The following is a 27,486-nucleotide window of genomic DNA, read 5'->3' on the forward strand; positions in this document are numbered from 1 at the left end:
CTTTTCATTTATTTTAAACGGTCTGGGCTATTTAATTGTTCTACATTATCTCTATTATTGATATAAACAGGGTATCCTAATACAAAGTGGTAACTACTGGATGTGAATGCATGAATGGGCCAGACTGCGCAGCACTGGGTTTGAAATGAACTGTAATAAACTGGAGCTTCTGTGCTTTGATTAGCTGCTGTGAAACAACATGACCCTCATCCATTTAAAATGCCTATTAGATCTTGTGAAGTAATTTTGGTGAAAGTAAGCAAAGGTAATGTAATAAGTAACTTATTACTCTACACAGAGACGTTTAAATGATGGTAACTAGTAATATATGATATAAAACATTTTGAGAGTAACTTGCCCAACACTGGTGTTCAAATGCAACTTCCTGGCTGAGACTCAGGCGACGTGAGGCAACACAACAGTCAGCCTTTGTTGCCACTAGGTCTTTGATGTTGGTTTGGTGTGTTTGGGCCTCAACATGTTTGTAGGCGGGACCGTCTACCACAACAACTAAGAGAGAAGCTCTGATGACAACACAGAGATGTAGCGTGACTTCATTCTCTGCTCAGGATGCAACTACTCCACTATATCTTTCCATAGGAAATAGTGGTATGCTGCTATAGTATATAAATGTTCCAAAGGTTGCAGACAGTTCCTTTAAGAGATGGGTGAGTAACTCAAACACACATTTAGTTTCAATATTTCTTTAATATAGTCCCTTTTGCACCTGAATGGGTAAAGCATGTAGTTACAAGAAAATTTCTGCAATGGCAAAAATCAGAAATCAATTTTATGTGAATGTCAATTATTTCCACTACACCAGAATGAAAAAAGCCATATTTTTCTTTCACTGGCTTAAACACACCACACTCTACTGATGTGACTAGCTAAATTCTGTCCTTGAAATAGCATTGCCCACCAACCACAGTAGCTCAGGTTTCATAATGCATTAGTGTCTTCTACTGTAAGCTGCCAGAGAATGTATTCATATTTCAAGTGACTGAGGTATTTTTTTGTGTGTGTATGACCTCACAGCTAGAGAGTTGCATAGTCGTGGATTTGAATTTTGACATGTTTGACTCAGCAAGCGATTATTAAACTGTAGGAAGCTTCAAACAAGTACTGAAGCTCACATCTCGGGCCGTAAAAATGGTCCTCAGCTTCACTCAGTGGGAGGAAACCCACTGTGAGTTCCTAGTGTTACACAGGCGATCAGGGCACTCTTTCAGGACCTTTATTTCTCTGGCATTACTAATTCAATTCACTGTGGGAAGAAACTCTACTCTTTTTTCTCCTCTCTGTGAGCTGTCCCTTCCTCATTAGCTAGACTTTTAACCCTGTCCGTGCTGAACGCAGAAGACAAACACCATTAAACACTTGTTCTAAAATTACAAGGAGGCTCTTGTTTCTTCTGCACAGTTCCTACGCTATCATATCCCGAGCTTAATGTTTGCATATATTATTTGTTCAAACAAACTGCACATTAAAACACAATGTCCTTGGGAAAGTTGTCTCGCGGAGACTTTACCCCTCATGAACTCGAGCACAGCCGCATGTCCTCAGCATTTTAAAGACAAGAGGTGACCGAGCTTTCACTTTCAGAAGCTCCAGACTTTGGTAACATTTTCTTTTTTAATAATTTATCAAAATTCATTTAAGGCTTTTTCATTATTTGATATCCAGCTCTTCTAAGTCTCTTCTCCCCTTCTTTCACACAGTTGTAACTTTTAATCATGTACAGTGTTTTACTGCTTATAGTTTATTTTAAAATGTGCTTAATTAATAGAACCACAAAAATATTTTTACTAATTATCACCAGCGTTAACACTAATAGTAATAATAATGCTATTTGTGACATAAGCAATACCTTTTTTTTCCATAACAATTTTAGTTAATTAATCGACTAATTCTCAACCAATTAATTGCCAACTAATTTGATAATCAATTAATTGGTTTGAGTAAAACATTTTCAAGAAAAAAAGTCACAGCTGTCTTTTTCCAAATGTTAATATTTCTTGGTGTCTTTACTCAATGACTGTAAACTGAACATTTTTTGGATTATGGACAAGATTAAACATTGTTTTTTGGGCCTTTTCTGACATTTTATAGACCAAACAACTAATCAATTTATCTGTAAACTACTTGCGAAATGAATCACCAGAATAATTGACAATGAAAATAATTATTTGTTGCAGCCCTAATATAGTGAAAACAGTCCTTATAAATGTTTGTAGGCTCAAGATCATTCACTAATTTCAAAGATTTTTCATATTTCTGTCTCATGCATGAATTGAAAGCTTCTGAAAATGCTAATATTTTAAGTTTTAAGACAACCATTGAGCATGCACAGCCATTAGTGATGGCTCTCTGTTACAGTATAGTGGTAAAACAGGTTCTGTTTTACCAATGTGTGATGATGTATTTGCCATCCTACCTTGTTTACTTCCATGTCTGAATAACTCCCTCCCTCTCCCCCTCCTCCCGCCCTCTCCCAGTCACTCAAGCACTTCCCTTGATCTGTAGAGGTTATGAGAGCTCTCTTGTGTGGCTCGCATTATCATTTCACACAAAGACAGCTACAGATACTGTTAGAGCAAAAATGAAAGAGGGGACGGTCTAAATCTCCCCAATCATAACAAATCAGTGATTCAACCTCCGGCACCAGGCTAAGCAGATTACTGTCATTTTCCACCACTTGTCCCTTGTAGCTAACAACCTCCAATTAGCAAATCCCGCTGTGCATATCTGTGCCCTGACGGGGAGCCACCATGACAAGCAGAGAAATTAGAAGTCCTGCATGTTAATCTACCATGCTCTGGCAATCTGTGTCATCGTCAAAACACTTTCAGGGGAAATACATATTCAAGAGAGTCACAACAGCAAAGGCACAGTCAAGCAGCTAGAACAATGAAAATAAAGTCCCAAAACAAACAGCGCAGCATTGTTGCTTTTTCAGACAGCAGGTTGGCAGCTGCAAGCAAACTGAGGCAAGCGATTGATGAGGAAGACTAAAGAGAGCGAGTTTGACTGCTCTGCATCATGTTACTATACCTTCAGTAGAAAAATACTATTGTTTACTTTGTATATAGAGTGAGACAAAATACACAAGCCAGGAATTTAACATCTGAATAAATAAAATCACACAAGAATTTGTAATTATAGTCTATAGTATATGGTTATTGCCATTGACTAAACATAAATCTCATGCTTTATTGCACTAGTTATGTTGTATACTATTCTTATATGGGGGTGGGTTCAGGTAATGTGGGACATCAGGCAAAGAGAGACAGATTGTAATGATGTTATATATGCAAAATTAACAGCCAATAACCAAAACTGTTTTGTATTATATAACATTGTTCAAACGAAAATGGCCATTTGTGCCAAAATATTCTTAAACAGCTCTTTCTACATTGAAGTCGATGTATTTTTTTCTTGTTTAATAAAAGGTTTTGCATTCATTAAGTAGCAAAGAAGCCTGTTTTTTTTAATCTAAAATCGACTTTCCCACTTTACAAAAACAAATTGTCCTGCATAACCTAAACATGCTGTGTGAGCGACAGAGGGGGTCATGGCATGTTTGAAGGTGTGTAGCTTCTGAAACATGGTTGGTTCCCATCTGAATCCAACATAAAGATGTTCCAAAGGCCATAGTGATTTCTAGATTTAAATGTTTTTTTGTCTACATAAAACTACATAACCTGAATTCATGTTGTATTTTTGCTATCACACATAATAGCATGCTCTAGGCACATGCACCGTGAGAACCTTGTAACACCTATGGCATTGTGTTGACTCATATTGCCATAATCACATACATGAAGGTAGATATATGATAGGTAAGACCTTGCAATCACAATTTTGTTGATTTTAATGTTTACCATGTAGCTGTATTCTATGCTCCTCTGTAGTTTTAGAAACATCTTGAGCTTATAATATGCTTTTGGATATGGTCAATCTAAGCTCAAGGTCAATTTGTTCCCTAAACATTTAGAGATACAAGGTTTTCACATGCGAGCAATCATGTGTGAAGTGATTTTGGACAGAGCTCTTACCTGTCGATGTTGTGCCAGTTTAAAAGGCAGCCCCGCAGGAACCGACTTGGGTTGCAGGCAAAGAGCCCCTGACGTAGGGATCTGTTGATTCTGGAAGTGGAGAGCTGAATGTGGTGGATTCTGGCTGGTCGATGGAGGCTGTTGCTGCTGGGATGAAGCCTTGTTCACTGAGCTTGCCATGATAGGCATCGGCTGGCTGGCAGAATGTGGTGCTTTGGGGCTGAAGTGCAACGTGGGCTTGGTGCTGAGAACCTTCATGTCCAAATGATGGGCGCCATTGTGGCCGTTTGACTTGAAGAGGCAGTTGTTGATCCCTTTACTCTGAGAGCCAATTCGCTGCTGGCTCAGCGGGGCCGCGCCGGAGACCTTGTCCTGGGGGAAGGCGCTGGTGGAGGAGTGGGTGCTCATGGCAGGAGCCCAGTTGGTCAGTCCTGCGGGTGGTGTTTGGTGGTGGTGATGAAGCAGAGAGCTCGGCTGCTGTTGGTTCGCTGCCATCTGCTTCAGCTGCTCTGCGTGGGATATTTCTGGCCAGCAGGGCAGGGCTCTGGGGTGTCCTGCCTGAGTGTTAGCTTTCTGTGACGTGGTGGTAGAAGAGGTGCTGGTCAGTGTGAAAGAGGGTCCTGCTGAGGCTGGTCGAAGCTGTGGCGAGCCACCATGAACCTGGCCAAAATCTGGGGAGTGCTCCATCTTTATTGGCTTATCCATTGGGGAACACAGGCTGGCAGCTGCCCCTGCTGAGCTCGGCCTGCCTAGATCCAAACCAAATGTATCATCCTGCTTCAGCATCTTCTCAAACTCCAGGTCATTCAGCGATGGCACTGTCTTTGTCAGCTCATCAAAAAGATCCTGGAGCTCTGGGTCAATCTGACCGCCACCTTCATCTTTGAAATCAAAAATCATCTCTGCGTTTGACTGACCACAAGACTGGGCCTCAACGGGCTCTTTTTTCATTTCTTTCAGGGTCATGTTGAATATGTCTGACCCCACTCCATGGGGCATCATGTAATTCTTCCTCTGCATGCCCATGGTTGAGGACCCCTGCAGAGAATGAGGCTGGCTTAAGTTATGGTTGCAGGGTCCGTGTCCCATACCACCAGCATCCACACGGACCCGCTTAAAGTCTGATCTGGAGAAACCGCAGGAGAGCCCATTCTGCTTTGGTCCTGGTGCATGTCCCTCAATCTTCCTTCGCAAAGATCCTTGAAGCTGCAAAACACAACAGAATGGAGTTTAGAGAACACTTAGTACCTTCATGTCACCTTCATTTCATTCATTTATTATTTATAGGGTAAATGTTTCAAAAAAAAAAAACTCCATTGTAATGCAGTCTGAATTCCAATAGAAGACGAACCCACAAGAAAACATTTTCATAACAAGACTTTAATTATTACACTTGATTAAAAAGCCAATTTAAATCATGGTGATAGTTCTGACTATGGGTGCCTTGAATTTCAGCTCCAAGTATCACCATGTAAATTAATTCAATTTCACAATTTGCTCCAAGGCCTGTAGATGCTGCACACTTGACCAACTTGTGAAATTTGGGAAGATTACTTTTATTAATAGACAGTGTTTTCATTCAGTAGCACAACTTTTGGTTTCACAAAGGCGGTGATGTCTTGAATGCTTTAGTCTGCCATAAATCACCAAGTCACATCCCTTTGTGAAACCATGCAGATACATTCAGATAAGCATCGTATATAATTTTATTTAAATACTCGCAATGCATCAATGAGGCAAAAATGTTTTGATAAGATGTAGTTGAAGCGCAGTGGATGAGCTGAGAAGATAGCTAGGAATCTGATACAGTCGACAGACCGCAGAGAGAAGAATAGGGTCTTTGTTTCCCTCATTTGCATACATTATATTTTCTTCCATTGTGCTTCGTTAGATAGCAGAGTTCCTCCTTTGTGGCTGAGATTCTGTTAACACGCTGGTGCAGATATCTGACTTCCTTTTGTCCTGTCCCCATGTCTTCATTTAAGGTAACAAGCACAGAGCCATGAGTCACAATTCTGACCACTCAGTAGCATCTCCATTAAACTGAAACCCTGACAAAATGTGCATGTTATCATAGAAAAAAAAACGCAGATATTGTCGTATCAACAAAACAAAGGAGTTTCTTCTTTCACTATGAGTCATTAACAACAATTCAGTGAGAAAGGAACTGTCTATCCAATGGCAGTCTCAGGCACACTGTTGTATACACATAAAAATGACTGATTATCTGACCATCTTTTAATGTGGTGCCTGCATGGAAAACAAAATGGCTCGGATTGTACACCAACCTGAGCACAGGAGAGGAGTATCAGTGTGCTGCATATTTCACTGTGGGAACAAATTTGAGTCATTTCCACCTGCTGGCACACATTACATTAAGATGATTCATAGCCTGAGGGTTTGGAGTGAATCCTGCAGTTCACTACATTTCTGCTCTGTTCGTGTCTGTATTACCTCTGCTAATGCTCTTAACAATTGTTCAGAGATGCATCTTCACATTTTAATCAAGGCATAAATATATCTGCGACTCGCCAGGCCTCCTTTATTAAAGCTAATAAGTGTGTAAGCATTTTGACATATTGAATAGATGTGGATGGATGATGATGATAATGTTGATGGAGTTGTGCCGAGAGGGGGTGGGGTACTGAAATGATCAATTCTATTCAGAGGATCATAGGAGTGGCTTTGCATTTAGCTTAGTAAGTAGAAACTGTTAACATGAGCGCACAACATTTTCAAAAGCCCGATTACAAATAGATTAATTTCCAGGGAATCGTTCAGTGTATTTTAGTACAGTAGGAAAATCAACAAACACTTGAAACTTAAGCTTGAGCTCCATGACAACGACCAGTGTAAAGGCGGAAGAAAAACTCGTAGCATTAAAAAAAAAAAAAAAAAGAGCTGGGGTGCATGTGACTAATGTCAGAGTCAAGCAAGAGTGACCTATTTGTTTCCTTTATTTTTTGTCAACAACATGTTGTGACTGTAGTACTGCAGCTGGAGGCAGCACCCCGTGTCAAAATTCTTGCTGATGGTGCATTTACAGACCCTCCTGCCATCTGACAATTAAAAAAATCACTATCTGTGTGGTCAGAAAGTCAAACACAGCAGACAAAAAAACAAACAATAAAACACATCATTAATCTGTTTTGTTTTGGGTTTTTTTTTACAATAAAATGTTTTTGTTTGACATGTGACTTAAGTTTTATATTTCAGAATGTCTTTAAATGCACCAACATGTACTTTACATGTTTGCAACTTCATTATAACATGGTAATCTAATTTAGCAATTTAATTTTAACAGTCTAAACAAAGATGACTAATAGTTCAATGATATGTACTGTATTAGCGAACTAAAAGTTTAGCGCTTTAAAATACTTAAATGAATGGAAATAAATGGAGGGCAAGAACCATTAAATAGTTATGCATGAATACTAAATTAACTATTAATGTAAAATGCAATACAATTGCTCTTAATGAGCTAAAAAATAAAGGAAAGCAACACCTTTAAGTGTAAAGTAACTTAGTCTTTGCCTAATAGTACACTTTCATGTATTTTTAAATAATATATTAGTAGAAAATGCAATGCTAGTGAAAGAAAAGCAACTACTGTTTTGAAGTTAAACATTTCCCACCAAAGCAAACCTCAGTAGAAACGTTCTTAGCAGAGACTAGAAAGAAAGAAATCTTGTCAGATGATGTAATGACAGGCTGAATGATGCCGAGTTAACACAGAAAATAACAGAGGCACGTACACTTTTAACCTGGAGATGTTCCATAAGTTCATCTACAGTAGGTCTAATACACTAGCTCCCTCTTGAAATCTTTACTGAGATCCAGACTATTAAACACTGTGCCTCTCTACAGACTACTGGACATCTGTTTTTCTCCAAATGCAGATGAAAACAGGCCTTCTAGTGTTTGCAGCTCATGCACACTGTCTCTCGTTCCAGAGGGCTCTTTCTGGAGAAAGACAGGCAGGAGTACTCCTCATGGTTCAAGGCACTGTCTGAGAAAACACATCATGAATAATGGAAAGGACAGTGGATGTGTTGCAAAAAGCCATTGTGAGAGACAGGGTTGCCTCACTGCTGCCTCTGTGCCATTTAAAAAATGGACTCTAGTCAAGAGCAGTTCTTAGTTCAAATTCAAAACTGGAGCTTCTTGAGAAGTGCAGTCGATATTTTGTCAAGGTAAAGATCACTGTCATGTGTACATCCTCCATCTGGGTAAAAAAACAACACAATTTCTGGGCTTAAGCTCATTTTTTAGATTTCAATCAAATAAAGGACAATCCTGTTCACTCAGTGCTCTGCACTCAGAGCAGTGGCCTCCTAGCTGGCCTGAAATCCTCATGACAGATCTCCATGTGATCTGAAAATAGATTTTTTGATTAACATTTAATGAGCTTAGAAGCTCTGAATCACTTTGAAAGTGACTCCTGCTGCATGAGAGGCTCATATGTATGTATTATATACCGATCATCTTGGAGATGAAAGCATAACCGCATACAGTCTTTTACTGTGCTGGCAAAATGTAATTCACCTGCTGTCAACATATAGATTAGTAGTGGCAGAACATTTATTCAAGAATTGTATGAATACAAAATCAAGGATAACAAAATAATTTGTTTGCCAGAAGTTAGAAAATCTCTTAACTCAGTTTTTACAGCTACAGTAAATGGAGAGAGCACATTCAGGCTCTTCTCGTGCACTGTTCATTTGTATACCTACAAAAAGTAATGCACTAATATTCATATATAACCCATGTAATTATGAGCCAGTAATTCCTATTTAACCCAGGTAAACATAACAGTTCCAATCAAGTGACGAATCCTCTGATGGAAGTGAAGAAGCAAGTACTAAAAAGCAAAAGTCCTCCTAAGGATGCAGATTAGGGTGGTTGACATGACTTTCCCTCAGAACATAAAGTGACAACGCCTAACCATAATTATTTTCCTACACCTAACCCATCTTTACTTTCCTAACCCTAACATACTTTAAGTATGTAATTTAATGTTAAGTATGTGACAATGCCTAAGCATAATTCTTTTCCTAAACCTATCCCATCTTTACTGTCTTAAACCTAATCACGTAACTTAACATTGAGTATTTAACGTGACAACACCTAACTGTAATTCTTTTCCTAAACCTAACCCATCTTTACTTTCCTAAACCTAAACTATGTAACTTTACGTTTAGCACACAACTTAATGTTGAGTATGTAACGTGAAGACGCCCACCCATGATTCTTTTCCTAACCCTAACCTACATTCCTAAACCTAACCTACCTAACTTTTCTTTAAATATGTAACGTGACGACGACCAACCATGATTCTTTTCCTAACCCTAACCTACCTAACTTTAAGGGCTCTAGTTTGGCAGACCGGGCGAGGCGGGGGCGCAGTGCACCTGCGCCTCGCCAACTGCGTGTGGCCAGGCAGATTTTGTAAGTTTGGCACACCATGCACGCTGGCGCATCTACTCCTCTTTCCCACCTCTGTCCCTCCTACCAGCGCAAGTCGGAAAGAGGGAGGAGAGAAGGCGTGGAGTAGGTTTTACACACATCACACCAATCAAATGAGCCCCTCTCCTCGCCCTTAAATGCGCTGTGCGAAGGCGTAATGAGAGTTTACTCAATTCGCCATGGCAGAAGAGAGCAGCAGCGTCAGACGGCCAAACTTCTCCCAGGAGGAAACTGATGTTTTGGTCTGGGAGGTCCAAGCTCGCAGTGTCTGAATATACGGAACTGCGAGCAGACCTCCACGGGCTGATGATGCAAAGGTAGCCTGGGAGCAGGTCACCACAATTGTAAATCAATGTTGGGTTTCTCGTGCGCGCGTGCGCTCTCTCTTTCTCTCTCGCAGTCTCACTCTGTTTCTTTTCTTTTGACTTTTCTAAGATGACAGATGCTGAATATATACTCCCTATCTGATGCTGTGGCTGTTTGTGGTTGGCTGAGAGGGATGTGAACTCATTAGTTTTGTTAATCAAACCAGGTTGGGTTTCCATTACACGTGCCAAACGGTGCCAGTCCCCTTTGATCTGACATCAGATGTGACGGGACAGTCAATATAGAGATACATTTATGTGCTGATTGCAGATAATTGCATTGAATAGTGTTTTTGGGTATTTATTGCATTGTTAATGTGCCTGATATTCTGGAAACCTGCCTGTGAGGTTTCGGTGACGTGTGTGCACTGTCCGCCGGTCAGCCAAACTTCCACTACACCAGCTACGCTCCACCTGCGCTGACAGTAGACCTGGTTTCAGCTGGCGAGCTTTTAGCGCACCTTCGGCGAAGCCTTTTGGCACGAAACTGTCACTGCGCCAAGCTGGATCTGTTGACACCTCCTCCTGCTGCGCCGCCACACCCATCTCAGCGCACCTCGGTCTGCCAAACTACCAAACTGAGCACGCCTCGGGCTGCGCTGTTTGAAACTAGCTCTGCGCGGGGTTCGCCACCCTGTGCCACCCTGCGCCACCCTACGCCAGGAAACTAGAGCCCAAAGTATTTAATGTGACAACACCTAAACGTTACTATTTTCCTAAACCTATCCCATCTTTACTTTCTTAAACCTAACAACATAACTTAACATTGAGTACGTAGCCTGACAACACCTAACCATGATTCTCTTCCTAACCCTAACCTACGTAACTTTACTCTCCTTAAAGTTACAATGTGTAATTTACGTGGTTGTTTATTAGCAAATATCAACTATTGCTTTCATAAATATGTATTTACTAAAGTGTAATGCAATTCACATACAAATGGAAGCTTTCTCGTAAGCTTAGAATGATTTCTCTATATATTGTGTATATATAGAGAAATCATTCTAAGCAGGGCGCGGTATGCTGGAGGCTGCCCTCTTGCGTTGCCATGTTTGAATACAGTGGCCGAAAGGGACCAGTAACTTGCCGTCACTGGAGACGGTTAAGGTGTAGATCAATTTGGGGTGCTTCTGCGTGAACCTGCTTTGTACTTTCATGATTCTGTCGCACTTTAAATGGAGGACCACACATATGTTTTGCACCGTGAGAGGGAAACCACGCCACCAAATAAAAGAAAAAGATCAGATAAGCGAGGACGGGAGAAAAACGCTTATTCCAGGTGGAAAGAACTCCTGAAGGAGAAGGATTTCACAAGGGATGCGGAGGTTGCCTGCTTTCTGCTAGACAGGTAGTTCAATCTGATATTTTAAAATCATTTTGGCTTCATGCCTGCAACTACTTTTCCCTCTCGTCTAAGTTTGAGTGATGGCTACGTTTACGTGCTAATGTTATCCTAGCCTTGGCTAATGTTATCTCAGAGCTACAGCTAAATGGTTAGCCTAGCCTACAGCCTAATCTGTTGATTCCTCTCGCGCTGCTGCAAAGGCTACCACCCTCTCTCCTCCTCTTCCCTCTGGGTAGCCGAGACACACCTCTTCGCCTGGCCGTTCCTGCGCTGCCTCTACCCCCTCGCCCCCTTCCTCCCCCTGGTCTTCCTCCTCTCCCTCTCCCTCTTCCTCTTCCTCCTCTCCCTGTGTCCTGTGGAAGAACACTCTGGAAACGCATATATTATAATCGTACCAACCTATATTTGCCGCACTGTGCCGTGACTATCACATAAAACGTGTTATTTTAGCATTGCTGTGCTAATGTTTGCTCGTGTTACCAAAACAATTAGAAATAAAACACTCCTAACATGTATCTCACAGATAACCTATATCTCACTGGTAAGCTATAACATACCGTAACATGGTTTATATTCCTAAATAAATATTCACCTCATCGCTAGATACTCGAAAAACTCGAAAAACTCTGTCTGCGCAAGGCTTTTTGTCCTACGAGGCCACCGTCACTTACCCGATGGGAAGGGTAAGTGAGTGAGCGCTGCAATCTAGAATGTGACCGCTGATGTCACTGTTACTCACCATTTTTACACACTGAGGCTTTAACCTAACCTACCTAACTTTAATTTAAGTATGTAATGTGATGACACCTAACCATAATTCTTTTCCTAAACCAAACCCATCTTTACTTTCTTAAACCCAGCATGCAAAACTTTACCCCATCATGATTGTTGTCCTAAACCTCACCCATCCAAACATTCTTAAACCTAACCTATGTAACTTTAAGTTGACTTAACCCATCTTTACTTTCCTGAACCTAAACTATGTAACTTTAAATTAAGCACATAACTTAACGTTAACAACATAACGTGAAGACGCCCAACCATGATTCTTTTCCTAACCCTAACCTACATTCCTAAACCTAACCTATGTAACTTCACTCTCCTTGAATTAACCAACCTAACTTTACTTTAACTATGTAACCTGACGACACCTAACAATGATTCTTTTCCTAAACCTAACGTACCCTTAGGTTAAGTACAAAGCATGAGGACATCCAATCACTTTTCCTAGACCTAACCTAACTGGTATTGGCACTAATTTGCGTATGAGGATACGTTGACAATATACACAATGTTTTCAAGATTTTAGCTTTAACAAGATTGCATTTTTTGTGGAATACATCCATACTATGTGTTTTCTTTGAACTCCTTGTGGACAAACAATACCCAGAAAATAATTTCAATAAGTGAATCAAGAATGGATTTCTTTCTTGAACATAACCTTTTTGATGCTGCTTATTGATGCCCTTTGACTGTGGCAGTGAGGAACATGACCTTGGTCATGTCAACAGAGGCTATCTTTTCCTGGGAGCTGGAGGGCTGGTTGTCCGTGTGTCAAGCTGAGCGGTGTGGTGATGCTGAGCACTGTGGATGGGGCTCCGGGTGAGCCATCACGAGGACGCAACACCAGGCCTCCTGGTACCATCTGTCAGTCCAGTGGCTCGGCCCTCAGAGCCATGAATGCTTGAAGGGTATAGGTTTGAGCGCGTTCAAAGGTTTTGTGTCTGTGTTTGAGTATGAGAATGTGGTTCAACAAAAGATCGAGCTCGCCAGCCTTTAATCTATTCACCAGAGCCCTGAAACATGTTGCAATCCGTTCCTGCGAGAGTTAGAAAACCTTCCTCTCGGCACTTGACATGGAAAAAACAGTCCCAAAATAAAGGAATAAATACGACTATTGTGTTCCTAGGGAGACATAATATTTATGCGGTTCTGCAGGTTGCATACTGTTGCAAGGGGGATTTCAGCTCGTTTATTGCCAGATAAGAAACAAGAGCCCTCAGACCGGTGCCAATGATCAGCTGTCATACAAAATTTCTGCTATCTGCTTACAGAATGCTGAGAAAGTGTCAACGGCTCAGTTTAATTATGGGGTTTCTACTTGCTGTCTAAAGCAGTAAGCCATTATGCTATATACAGAGAAATAGAATAAAACATCCTGGATAACTTGAAAAGTTTAATTATTAAAGGGAAGGTAAGGAAGCTGAAGCTGAGACTGCTGTGATAGCTACATTATGTACAGTCAAATCAGGTCGGGGGGCTGTCACATTCTGCTCCATCTTTCCTGTAACCTGTTTTCTTTTTTTAATCCTTGTTTGTTACCAAGTTATTTTCAGTCAGCACATTTCCGGTAACAGCAAGGTGTGCACAATGTATTTTTTACACTAAAACAAAAATGTTACAGGATAACCACAATTAGGTGCTACTAACAGGAGGAAATACTGACACAATACTGACAGTTTAAGTTTCAGCTAAACTTTAAGTTTTTGGGGCTTTAAGCCTTGTATAGATCTAATTTAAAGACAAGATTTGCATAGCACGAAGAGTAAAGGAAATTTTATGACTCCAAGGGGTGCACTGAGGTGGAAACAAGCAATTATAACTGAACTTATATCTACAAAATATGCCACATAAGCATATATAAGGTGTGTTTTATGACAATCCAGGAGGAAATTATACACTAGATATGCGCTGAGGCGAGGTTTAGCAGACAAATTAGATAGCTCCCTCTTGAAAATCTTAGCAGCTACTTTTAGTATTAAATTAAAACAATTTTTGGTACTCTTTTGAGGATAATTTCATGGCTGACATTGGTAGGCTTGATCCTTTTTTACACATGGTAAATGATAAAAGAGTTGGAATAGAAATCAGCATCATTTCCAGAACAAAAGGAACATATGTAATCTGTTTCTATAGGGCATGTGCCATAAGGTTGTACAGGGATGTGAGTATAGGTTCATGGTGTGCTTCCCTAATCAGGCTGGCGCGTGTTGGGACGAAGCAGCACACTGCAGAGGTGGGCTACTTTTGGCTCATCAGCACTTTGCATCCCCACACTTCCTGACACAGTTGTATTAGATTGAGGCTGCCCTCCAGAGAGCAGGCAGGAGAGAAGGATGAGCAGCAGCAGCAGGAAAAAAAAGAGGCAGCTTTGTGGCAGCCTCTGGGAAATGGGGAGAGATGATAAGAGCTCCTTTGAAGAGAAATCATCCATTATGTTTACTGAAGGCAGATTTTTTTAACAGTTAATGTAGCTCAGCTCCAACATTCCATGGAGAAACTTGCTATTTTAATAAAAGGCAGCTTGCACACACACACACACACACACAAAAAAAATCCTGTTGGAGACACTTCCCATTCAAATATCGGCTCTCCATTATCCACATGCACAGATTAAAAGCCAGCATTCCAATCAGTTCTTGCTTTGGCATGCCTTTTGTTCAGAATCAAGCAGATGAGTTTAATGTGATATCCCTGGAGCTAAAGGAGGCACGAGGAAGCAGCTCCGAAAATATGCACGGACCCTGGCAGAAAATATGTGGGGCCCCTTAAAAAAAAGTAACAAGCAATGCTGGTATCTGCGCAGTCACCGGTCACTGCACACCCATTAGAATGATAAGAGTGAGCAGACAAGGTATGTAAAGCTTCTCTCGGATAGTTTGGGTCATTAGTTAAGCTGTTTTTTTAATACAAATTTATTCCATCCCTTTAAATGATCTTAAACTCTAATTATTGTTGATCTGGACTGTAAGTTTGAACAGCCAGTTATTCATAGTATTCATTGAGTATCTACTCCTGTTACAAAATGTTCAAGAGTTGTGGTTCCCCAGATTCCCAGGATGGCAGAATAGCAGGGAAATGATCCTGGGAGAATATTTGGGGTGTGTGAGTGTGTGTGTGTGTGTGTGGGAGGGGGTAGGCAGATTCTGTCAAGGCATCACCGCAGCACCAGCTAGGCCACGCCACTGCAGACGTACCACAGGTCACCAACATCGCAGTGACAAGCCGTCACATCACATCACCCATGGCCATGTGGCTCACAGAGCTCCTGACACTGCTGTCGCCTCTCATCTACATGTCATTCTTAACCGCAGAGACATTTACTGAGGAGGACTGAGGGCTCCCCGGACTCAGGAGCAATCCCATGCAGCACACATCACTGTAGCTTCCAGAGTAGAAGGGACCCCTTTGATAAATGATTTAAAGCGGGGAAACTACAGGATGTGTTTGAATTCACTGTTCACAACACGCTGGAAAATAATTTCCACGTTTAAGGGAAACATCCTGATCTTTGGCCACAGCATCATGTTTCCTGCCACCCATGTCTTCACTTGGTCACTGTAAGAAAGAGAAAGGCGATGGGCAGGAAGACGCCCAACCATTTAACAAGCCCAGAGCAAGTCACAGATAACCATACAGCTCTTGCCTTCCAACTGCATATAGGCTAAGCTGCTATTGTAGCACAAAGGGTTTAATTTAGTGGTAAGACAGGCTTAAATTCTCATTGGTCCAACACCCTATGAGCTGGAAACACCCTCGATCAGCTCTCAGTATTCCTATCCACATCTTAAATGCTGCATGCTGTGTGCCAAAAATGACATGATGTATCTACCATGATGACATGTTTATTTAAATTGGTACACTGTATGTGCACTGCGTCTGCATAAGTGTGAGAGGCAGGAGGTAAGGAACTATTTTCAGGCTGGGAAACTGCTGGAGGGTGTGGGAAGGTTAACATGAATCAGAACATTAAAGGATTTTTAAAAGCTAAGGCTTCAGAATGAGAAATGATCAATCACTGCTGACACCAGAGGTCACTGTGAGCAGGAAAAAAGAGAAAGTTAACAATCCTGGATGTTAGGATTAGTTATTTATTACATTAGAGGAGGATATAACAGCACCAAAACACAGGTCTTTAAGCAGCCTGGAGTTATTTGACATTGATTAACACATTAAGCTTCCTATCACAGTACACAAAAATGTAATGACTGCAGAGGTGAAACTAGCATGTAAAAATGAGGCCCCGTAAGATAGCAGACAATCTTACAATTTCAGCCTCTCTGAAAACCCTCGTCAAACAGGTTTAAAGCTCTCCGAGAATGTTTGTGGCCTTAAAAGGCCACTGCCATACAACCACAAGTACCTTTTTCCCAGCAACCGTCAAACACAAGGCCTGCCTCCGGTCATGCCACAGGAAAAGGCCCATAAGCAGGGAACAAGTTCCCTTCCTGTTTTCAAAGACGATTCCTATGGCATGCAGAGCCGTTTCCTGCTCGCTAGGCTCATTTCACCATCTCAAACATCTGGCTGCTCTTCAGCATGCAGCTGCAGCACGGTGAGAGCCAACAGTGCCACTGCTGAGTTGAGCAACACAGTCCTGAGCCATTCCAGTCATGTCTCTGGACGCTCAAAAGAAAACCATTATCTTGCTTCAATGCGAGGCATCCCACTAGTGAGCATGACTTGGGATCTGCAGCAACTATTGATGAGATCATCTTTAATTCTACCATATTTGGAACTTGTGAGCTGTTTATGTTTTATCACTCAGCTACTTGATTTATGAATTCCTTGATGCTCCCTTTCAAGCACAGTGACTGCAGTTCCAAATCAGGAAACAATATTCGTCAATATCTGATGTGACTGCAGCAAAGTGCTCTTTAGCAGCGTTGCTGTGGCAATTTCCCAGTGAAACAAGGATCCATTTTATATCCCGTGGGAAACCTGGGCTGAGTGGTTAATGCTGTGCTAATGCTGCTTCACTCAGCCAGGTCTTGATAAGCCTAACGCTTTTAGAGAGGGGAAACACATTTAGTGTTTTAAACCGCTCCAATGGAGAAAGCTTGGAAAAATCCACTAGTTGAAAAGGCTATACTTGTTGAGTTTTGTCATCTCTCTCAGCTTTCACTTAAATTACACACACATGCATTAGACAGGCGAGCAGTCACACTAATCTGCGCTCATGCTCTGAAACAATCCTCCGCTGGTTCGGTTTGAAAAGGGACTGCTGCAGCTCGAAAGTAAGAAGAAAAAATAAATGAGTGGGAAGCTTTGTTTGACTCCCACTCCTATCAGTACTGACATTCCAAATAAGGTCTGTGTAGACCGGTGCTGGCAGAGACGGACACAGAAAACACTGCAGAGCTCTCACAGGCTCCAACCAAGGAAAAAGTGTGTGTGGTGGGGGGAGCATTGGGGATCATGGTGCAGAAAATATGTGACCTCTAAAAATGTATCATCAGCCTGACATTTCCCAGAAGGACAAAAACAAAACATCACATGATACTAATATGTCTTAGATATTAGTTAGTTACCATCATCCATGAAAAACAAACAAGTCACTTGAATTTAAAACTGTTGGCCTTAATTCCAGAAAGCTGTGGCCTGAAAAATAACTAATTTTCTCACTGTTGAGACCTGTGAAAAGTCCTTGGATTAAGTCTGACTACCACAACATTAAAAAGAAACCCAGGAGAGAGATTTTATATCCTTCTTAAAGTTCTATTACTCAAGTGAACTCCAACAATGTGACAGAACTTGCCCTTAGTGACAAAACCCATAGAGAATTATCATCCAGCTCTACAGCGCAGCATTTTAGCCTCTTTTATTGCATGTACAGCACATTTACTGTTTGGTTCTATCTCGCGGATCTCATCAACCATTTCCTGCTACAGGTAGCTGCTGATAAACACACTGCACGCTACATTCCCAGCACCAAACATCAGCCAGAGTTGACTAGCTAGTGAAAAAGTGTAACATCTTGCAGCTTAAGAGCCAGATTTTATTTATTTTTTAGGAGGTGGAGACCAAAACTGAGAGTGAATATTGAACTTCAATTTGTCAGGTGGCAAGGAACATGACTTCAAATGAATGCTATTGTTTTAACAGCATGTATATGGTTGTAGGGTGATATGGTGTCAAGACTGTGTCAGCTCTGCCCCTAGTGGCCAAAAAATGATTTATTCAGCTTTAAGTTTTGATTTGTCACTTTCTTTGATACCATCTGAGCAGCATTTCAGCATTTCATTTAAGGGCAAAGAACACCCACTCTACCTATTGCTGCCCCCAAACTTTAAATGTAGGCTAACATGGGCAGCTGTCATGTAAAAAGTAAAATTAGTATTATCCTGCACATGTAGAATTAAAAAAAAAAAAGACATTTCATTCCAAGGGTTGCCCAAATTGCCTTCCCATAGAGCTCTGCAGGTACTGAGCTCACCAATATCTGGGCAGGCGGTGGCTCTCACAGTGGCAGGGAGAGTTCAAGGTTGCAGCAGCGCCTATGTCTCTGAGCAAGTTTGTGCACGCAGACAGCTCTTGTGTGTCTCTAAGTGGGCCTTGTGAATCAACGCTTTAGGTCTTTTTACATGTTGCAGCTGGTGAGAGAGAGACAAAGTGCGCTCTCAGGTAATCTGTCCAAGTGGGAAAAAAAAAACTTTCCCATGATGTGATCACTGCCATTCATTCAAAGTTTAGGGAAACACTAAGCAACCGTTGCGATTTCAACACGATTAAGAGGATTTGTGCTGATAAAGACACTCGTGGAAATAAATGATCTCCTAAGCATGCTATCTCATCCAAAAATAGTCCATAGCAATTAAAATAAAAAAAGGTTCTCTGTACCTACAGAGGCATCTGGACAAGTAAACATGTAGTCCGTTGCTTGGGAATAGATGAACTGTTTGTGATGGTGAACATTTTGTCAGTGGTTTAAAGGCCAAGTCCTAATCCCACTACAACATACACTACTACTGACTTATCTAAAACAGTCTGAACTGTCTTAAGTCCGTCTTCTCCTCGTCTTGACGTTTCAACAAAGTCAAACATATTCAATATTTTCATAAGTTCTTGGCTTTTGCAAACACTGAAGTCCAATTATGTAAACATTGTCAACAACCAATAGCTGACCTCTCTCCAGCACCAAACAGAGAGCAGCAAATTGGACAGACAGTACACATGGAGGGGACTGCTGGGAGACAGAAGAACATGAACAAGTTTCACTTCTCTTAGACTGTGAAAAAGGATGAGACACTGGTGGAGTTGTGGGGTAAACAAGAGAAAGTGTTAAATTTGGTGTGTATCTGATCCACCAACCGGCACTTCTTTTATCAAGAAATCTTGATCTTGAATTTTGAAACGGTTCACTTCTCAGGCCCAAAGTCTCCTCCCACTATAATAGCACAGCTAACCAGCAGAGGCTGGTAGTGAGGTGAGGTGACAAAATCCAAAATGTTAAGTTTGTAAGCAAACAAAATTCATCTGTATGAATTGTACTGATGCCAAATTGACAAGAATACTGTCGACATGTGATGCCTTTTATCATGTGTCTGTAGGGTTGTGTGCTTTTGTGGATATGTAAAGACTTGTTAATATGTCATATTACTTAAAGGGCGTTTGGCATAATATTTTCCACCAAAAGCAGGATGGGAAGTGATCTCACAAGGAATCTAGTTGTAGTGTTGAAAAGAGTGACCCAGTCTTTGCACAATCTTATAGCATGTGACTAAAAACTAACATTGTCCTTTGATGTTAGAGGGTGTCAAAGTCTTCTCGTGTAAGGTAGGCATTAGTGGACTGGTAACAAATGTTTAAGTATCTTGTCTATGCTTGGTGATACACATCTTAATGGACAGTGAACCCTCAAAGAAAACTGCTCAGATGAGGGACTCACAGCCATGTGGCTATCGTCAAAGCATCTGCTAAAGGAGGAAGCACAGAATTAGGCCATGCTCCCTCGGCCCAGTCTGTAGCAACGGGCTATGGAACAACAATAACCTGACCGGACAGAGGATGTCATATGAAAGATAAACTGGCAGATTGCAGTGATGGTACAAGTTGGAGAAATTGGATTGGGAAGTGGAAATAGAAGTTAATCAATCTCTCACTTCCAGTGTACAAGTTCTCCAGCTAGCATAGTGCTGTTACTGGAAGCTGAGCAAATCTGAACATTTTGTACATTAACAAGTAAACTTGTATTAATGAAGTTCGAGTGCACCATTGTATGAGGTTAACTTCGTATGCTGTCGGTAGAAATGTGATTCAGACAAAGAGCAACATTTGCCTTCAGTGTCAGTGTGATGAGTGTTTTGGGATATCACATTATACATTATGCTGCTGTCACATTCAATTACACCCTGTAAGGTCAAGGTTTGTACATGGAACTATCTGCATTTCCATCCCAGGACATGATATTTGGTCTACGTGGAAGAGATTATCCTGCTTGCTTGTGTGGATTTCACAGCTCAACTGGCAAGGCGTCCCTTCACTGACTAGACAGCTGTTTTTTTCCCTCGCTTTGACTACTTCAGGCAAAACAGATGAGCTTGGTGATTCAAACTCAGCCAAGGCAGCATAATAGAGGGGAAAATTCCCTCTTACCGAGGGAATTAATTCACTGGGAATGACAATGAGGACAAACCCTGATAAACACAAGTGTCAGTATTTTAGGCAGTGCTTTGTGAAGTTGTTCTAGTGTAATGTGCTGACCTGAAGAGAGCATTAGGCTACAAATACTAATCTACTGTGTATTGTGCAGGTCAGTGGTCAATTTAAGTGTTGATTTAAGGATTACTTGTTCAAATATATTAAGAAATAGTAAAAAAATATATATGGAAAACAAATACTGTATCCCAGGTGATTTTACTTTCACATGGACAAACGTTGACAATGATATAAGCACATGATACCAAGCTTATTTTCAAATGGCAGTGCCTTAAGATCCGTTTCAGACCTGCAGATCTAGCACTTTGAGTCAAATCAGTGGAACAAATCAGCAAGATGGAAAAAAAACAAACTGCAGCTCCAACACTCACCTCTAGGTGGTGCATGTGTTAAAATTGTAACAAAGCTGTTTGCCTGTAGGAGGCAACATCTAGCCTGACATTGCTAAATCAATTCACAAATGCAAATTAGTCTGTAACGTCTCAGTACACTTTTGATTTCCAAGGAGCATTATCAACAACTGTAGATCGAAATGCTTCTGGACGCAATTGGATAGACTTACAACCAATCAGAGCAACGAAACGTGATGTAGCATTGAGCAATGGACAAATGTAAGCAGACTACAGTGTGTAGAAATGAGATGTGATGGTGTAGCATCCATTAGCTGGTAAATATGTCCTGAAAATGTTAATCACAATAGTAGGGCTATATCTCGATACATGATACATATCATGATATTTTTAAATCTCCTCGAAAGCGCCTCATCAACGCTAGGACTGGGAGACAGAATCAAACAAACAATATTTCTGACCCTCTCTGATGCGACAAAGTTGTAGGGATGACTATTGTTTTTTTGTTGTTGTTTAATTGTTTTTTTCAGAAAATGTTAACACTGAGATTTTTGATCAATAATCATCAATAAGGTGCATATAAGTACTAAGTGGGTTGAGGCAGGTCTTAAAACAAACAGAGAGGGCTGTTAAGTTGATACTTTTACATCACTTTACTGCAATGCAGCCAGACGATATATAGTCTCAATCTTGATAACAATATAATATCTCCATATTGTCCCTCCTCTTTACTACGCTAGGTTAATGTTAGTGTCCCTGCCAAAAATGACGTCATCAGGTATTTTACTTAAAGTGCAAAGTCTCTGCAAGTTGTCAGTCATCATCAATCCGCCTCCAGTACATAAACAGCTGTGATTGGAAATCTGTCTGTACAGGAGGGGAACAGGTGCATCGGCCAAAGCAAATAAAACATAGGCTTGCAGATTCGTCTGGTTCCCAAACTAGGCAACATTATGAATGAGAGCTAGATAAGGTACTTCCACTTTCCCCTGCAAATTTGTCCCATTGACTGACTGTGGCTCTGCAACACAAAAATCCCCTGTGGCCGAAAAAATAAATTTCCCTGAAGAGGACCATTATAAAAACAGTTTGTAACACTGCTGAAAGGACACGTCAAACTACAAAGTAGGTCAATTGTTATTATTATTATTCAAACCATTAGGGTTTTATATTTACAATCCCTTTCTTTACCAAGCACTCCCCCTTGAAGAGAATCTGCAGCCTGCTACATGCAAAAGATTGGTGAGCTATAAGTCAGTCCATGAAGGGTTAACGTCTAAAATTACAAAAAAGGATAAAAAATTTGGTATATTATGTCCAGACCACAACCAATAGCACTGTGCTCTTACAGCTCCCATCAGCATTTGTGTGTACATACTTTGATTTTCTTACTTACATACTACATATAAAATCAAGATTCCATACACTCTGATCTTGTGTAATTTCTAATTAGAGAACTAATCTAAAACATATTAATTCACATTAAACCAAGGGGCCTGCTGTCTTAAATTCTTATGTAGTCCTGTCACTGATGTTCAAGGTATTAACAACCAATACAAAAGTTAGTATCAGCAAGTATCTTACACTGTTACAGGACTCTGTTTACAGAAAATGTTCTACATGTTCAGTACATGATAGAAACTATTTCTGTTCTTCAAGGACACACTCCACCCAACCAGACTACCTAAGCCATCTGTCTAGTGAAGTGAACAAGGACATGAAGTTAGAAAAGAGTGTGCTTCGATTAATTTATCACATTTGACCGTGCCTATGTGTTGCTGAACCGCAGAACACCATGCCATTAGGTTATGGCATGAACAGGCTGGCTTTGTTGCCGGATGTAGGAAAAACATCCAATAGACTCTAAAAAAAGCACAGGAAGGAAACTGGGGGTGGGGTGGCAGTGAGTAGCAATGGGGGTGTGGTGGTGGAGAGTGGGAGTGAGAAAGGAATGTTCTCTTCACTCTTTCTCCCTCTTGTTATCATGCATTCGCACACATAATAACCCCACTTTCTCACTAACAGCTATGAAAAGAATGCAGCATCACAGTTTTTCTCTGTAAGCAGAAAGGAAGGAGAATGAGCCTTTACTTGCTTAATGACCATCAATTCAAAAAGAACCAGTCAGCCCAAATACATTTAAAGGGGCCCTATTACAGGAAACCATCCACTCTGACTATGTACATATAGTGAAAGATTAATTGTTTCTGAGGTATCTAAAACATCAAGAACAGAAAAATATTGCTGATTGCTGATAATTTTATTTAACTCATCTTACAGAATGCAGTTTAGCATGCAGTAATATTTCTCATTCTTTGGAGAGACTGATACAGTGGGAAATTTAAGGAGAGGAGTTAGATAATTCATTGATTAGTGATCAATGAGAGGCCGCACTTCATCATACACATCTCCCCGCCTTGAGCCAGATATAGTCTGATATGATGCAAGTTTGGCCCTGTTTACACTTGGTATTTACATAGGTCTTGGGTGATCAGATCTCAAGCAGACAGCTCTAAGTAAATTCACCAAACGCATCCTCAATGCATCTTGAGATCTGATCGCTCAGACTACATTCAGAGGTGGTCTGGTCCGCATATGGCCACATTCATTCAGTAGTTTTTGCACAAATGTATCCGGGGCCTCACTGAAGGACCGCCTACTCAGCTGACGTCCTCTGCATACACAGAAGTATTCATTTGTACGCCAACAGTGTTGTTTGATTATGAGTATAGTTAGTACCGGTAGCAGAAATGCCTCCAATCCTGCCTAAAATGTTTGATCGGGTATTGGCAAGTCCTCAAGTCTATGAACCAATAGTACACCACACAATTTACTGATAAACTAGACTTGTTATATTGCACTGGGCAGCCCCTGGCAACTACTGTTTTAGAGCAGCGAAGAAGAACTGATTTCCGGTAAAAAGTGTAATGTTGGTCATTAGCAAAATCTCAAAATAAATAATAATAATAAAAAAGTTTTACGGTGGTCATTCTCTGTAGGTCATACAACAATGACAGCAATCCTTTTGCATCTGTACAGGGTTAGTAGCAATGGTATCGGATCGATACTTGGTATCAGCCAATACGCCAGGTCAGAAACCGAAACCGGTATCTAGAAGGAATAAATGGTATCAGAACTTCTCTAACTACTAGTTTGTCAAACATCTTGGGCAATTTAGTTAGCCTAGAACTTGCCATGGTATAGACTGCATCTGAATTGTTATGATTGTGCTGGCGTGCAAAGGTTTGTGCAAACTTCTTCTTCACAGGAAGTGCACTACTTTTTCTTCTTTTAATTTCCTGCCACTAGTTAAAAACAAAAACACTTTGCAAATGGAAATGATGTACATTTTTAATGGCATATAGAGCGGGCAAGTGAGAGCCGATCACAAGTGGTCACTCGAGATGCCTGTAGAGACGCTTTCTAATGTCAGGTGTGAACAGGCTTAGAGCTGTCCATCTGTGATCGGATCAACCAAGACACATGTAAATACCAGGTTAGGATCCACTTAAATAGCATATGTTTAATCTAAGTGGATTCTGGTGTAGACCACTCACGCCAACTAGCATGCTACACACATGATCTCGTCTTGCACTAACCTTTTTGGTGCGTTATTCTAAACACTTAATCATGCTTTATAAAGATATTGTGCCCTATTTGGATTTACTCCACAAGCCCACCTAAAAGCAGCTCATGCAGTTATCGGATTCACCCCCTTAATTGCTTTAAGACTCATTCTCATCTTCTGGAGGCAACATTCACCACCTGGCTTTACCAGATGGATTAAACATACTTTGGACTTTTTAAGAGTGGAGAAAATGAGATTAAAAAAATGTAAAGGGGCAAAAAACAAACCCTTTTTATAATTCTGTGAAAGTGTGCAGAGCTCTGTCAATGAGAGCAAGAAGGTGAAACATGAAAACCCTTTAGGAGATAGTAGACATTGCTAAACACTGTAATGCAATCCAGTGCAACATTACAAACTACAGCCTCAAAAAATACAACAGTAAACAAGACCTCTCTCATAAACAACTATTAAAACATATCAATTTTTTAAGGATATATTTATCATCATTGCCTAGCATTGGTTTCAATTTTCCTGGTTACTCAGCTTATTTATCTTACAGTTAAACTTCAGGATCACAGTCTCCTATAGCTGCCATGAATGTTAAGCAAATCAAAAAATATGAAATCAAGATGACGGTTACAGTTATATTTACATAACTTAAACAATTTGGCTGACATTACAATAAAACGTCAACCAAAACTAAAAAGCTGAAGGCAAACATGTCTTTCCATCCCTCATCCAGACGAGACTCTGTTACTGTCTGCTACATGATTTCAGTGTGAGGCTCCATGTTTCTGCCTATTACCCCTTCGTGTAATCCTTTCATGGCAGGCAAACAGATTCCTCTCACTTGTCATGCAAAGGGCACATAGCATTTACATTGTAAAACATTATGAATGTTTCATTACATTTTAGAAACAGTTGTTGGCCTCATTTGAATTAAAGGAACTGCTGTTGTTGGCCAGAAATCCTGCACTAAGATATCTGGAGGTAAGGACTTTGTTTAAAATAAACCAAAATGGCCTTTAACTACTTTTTCTTTTTGATATTACAACACAGAGCATTACTTCTAACTGGAGCCATGGTATATTTAAAATCAAAATCATTAGAATCAAACCCAAATCTTTAAATTAGTAAGCGGCTAGCTTTCCAAGATATGCCATAATCCGTGCAGCCTTAAATTAGTCTAAAATAGCCGCCAAACCATGCAGCAGCCCTGTCACTGGAGGCCTGCTTCCTGTTAAAACCAGATTGTAGTCAATTCGACAGGGCAGATAAAGACCAGAGATCGTCCCCTGGTTTCACCTCCCGTGTGCTGTAGATTGAACAGCAGTGTCTGTGTGCCTCTAGGTAAGGTGGAGAGAGAGCAGGCGCCAGAGCATAGCTCAGCACCGTGACACCTCACCACAGCAGAGCACTAACACAAACATTCCAGCTGCCACTTCTCAGCCTTATTGGCAGAGCTGAGGCAAGAAACAAGACCATCTATGTTCCTCCTCTAGACCTGGATCTGAAGCTCTAGACAGGATCGTCTAGCGGTCTCAAACATTTGAATTAGAATTTGACAGTTGTGGAATTTTGAAGGCCAAATACATATTGAAGCACAAATACATATAGGCTATTTCTTAAGCTATTGATTGCCAGAATATTGTGAGTGATATGAAGTCCTTCAAATCCAACCACGTTCATGCCCCAAAATAACAATGATTTAGTAGAGTCCCGAGCTGCCTACACTCAGAAGGGTGGGGGTGCTTCTGAAATTGCTATTATTAGGATAAAAGTCCAGTTTATTGCAGATTTTTTCATTTCTATAAACAGATTATGCAGATATATGCAAGATTTTGGTATCGGTTCTGGTTTCCATTCGTAGCCTGTTTGTAGTCCAAATAGTACTGGTCGATCAGTTTGAAAAGCAGGTAAACAGTCCATGTGGAGAGGTGGAACACACTAGCCAAATTGCAATCCTGGAACCCATCAGTTTTTAATCATAATTTATTTGTATTCATATGATATCTGTTTATAGAGATGTGCCAAAACGACCGGCACATGAAAGAGGAAGTCTTGGCCCGGATACCCACTGGCTACACGGGGCAGCCCCAATGGCAACAGCTGATTCATTGCTTTTTTTTTTTTCTTTGAAATATTTAAATTATTGCTCTGATCTGGGATCACCATAGCATCACTACTGCAAAGTCAAATGGAGCAAAATGAGCAGTCAACTGATCAGACAGCAAACAAGCCAAAATAGTTTGGCCAGATTATCTGACACTTTAAAGCAGAAACTGAAAGCACAGCTTATGTTGTTAATAATCCCTTACTGCACTGGAGAACTGTGTGTGTACACAGCTAAGGCAACTTGGTAGGTAAAGTAAGGTAAGTTAAATTGTGATGGATGTTTACAACTGATAGTTTGGGCACTAACTTTCTTCTGTTTTCTCTTCCAAATAGGTTGGCTAACTTGTGGGTTCATTTTTAACCTGTTTGTCTGATTTGTTTTAAGCAATGTCGTCACATTCCCAGAACAGATATCTTGGTGAGTATAATATAAAACGACTGAACCAATTGCCAGAACTATGATATGATGGAATAAGATTCAAGGTGTTATAAACAGAAAGCAAATCCTTAAAATTCTCCACTGAAGGTCAGGAAAATTCCATTGTTTAAATGGGCTGGCAGCTCCAGGAGGCGGGGTGAAGCTCTAGTGCCATCAATGATGCTCCTAGATAAATTCCCAACACGCTGCACTATTTAAATAGTCAGCTGTCTAAAAAGAAAAATAGCAATTAAAGCATATATATTTTCTGTGGTCTCCATCGAGCTGAAAATGATCTGATATTTAAGATATTCAAATGTTCATGTTAGAAGATAAGATGACATTCATCTGGTGTGTTTTGCCACA

The 27,486-nt window shown here is 40.6% G+C and overlaps 1 protein-coding gene across 1 annotated transcript in view; it reads right to left on the bottom strand.

Moving 5' to 3' along the window:
- maml2 (mastermind like transcriptional coactivator 2) overlaps positions 1–27,486 on the bottom strand; it is a 45,970-nt gene that overhangs the window by 5,764 nt on the left and 12,720 nt on the right. Inside the window, exon 2 of the mRNA XM_033631919.2 lies at positions 4,056–5,261. Within this exon, the coding sequence (XP_033487810.2) occupies positions 4,056–5,261 (1,206 nt within the window). The remainder of the gene's footprint in view (positions 1–4,055; positions 5,262–27,486) is intronic.

This window comes from Epinephelus lanceolatus, chromosome 4, assembly GCF_041903045.1.
Source record: "Epinephelus lanceolatus isolate andai-2023 chromosome 4, ASM4190304v1, whole genome shotgun sequence".
Lineage (NCBI taxonomy): Eukaryota > Metazoa > Chordata > Actinopteri > Perciformes > Serranidae > Epinephelus > Epinephelus lanceolatus.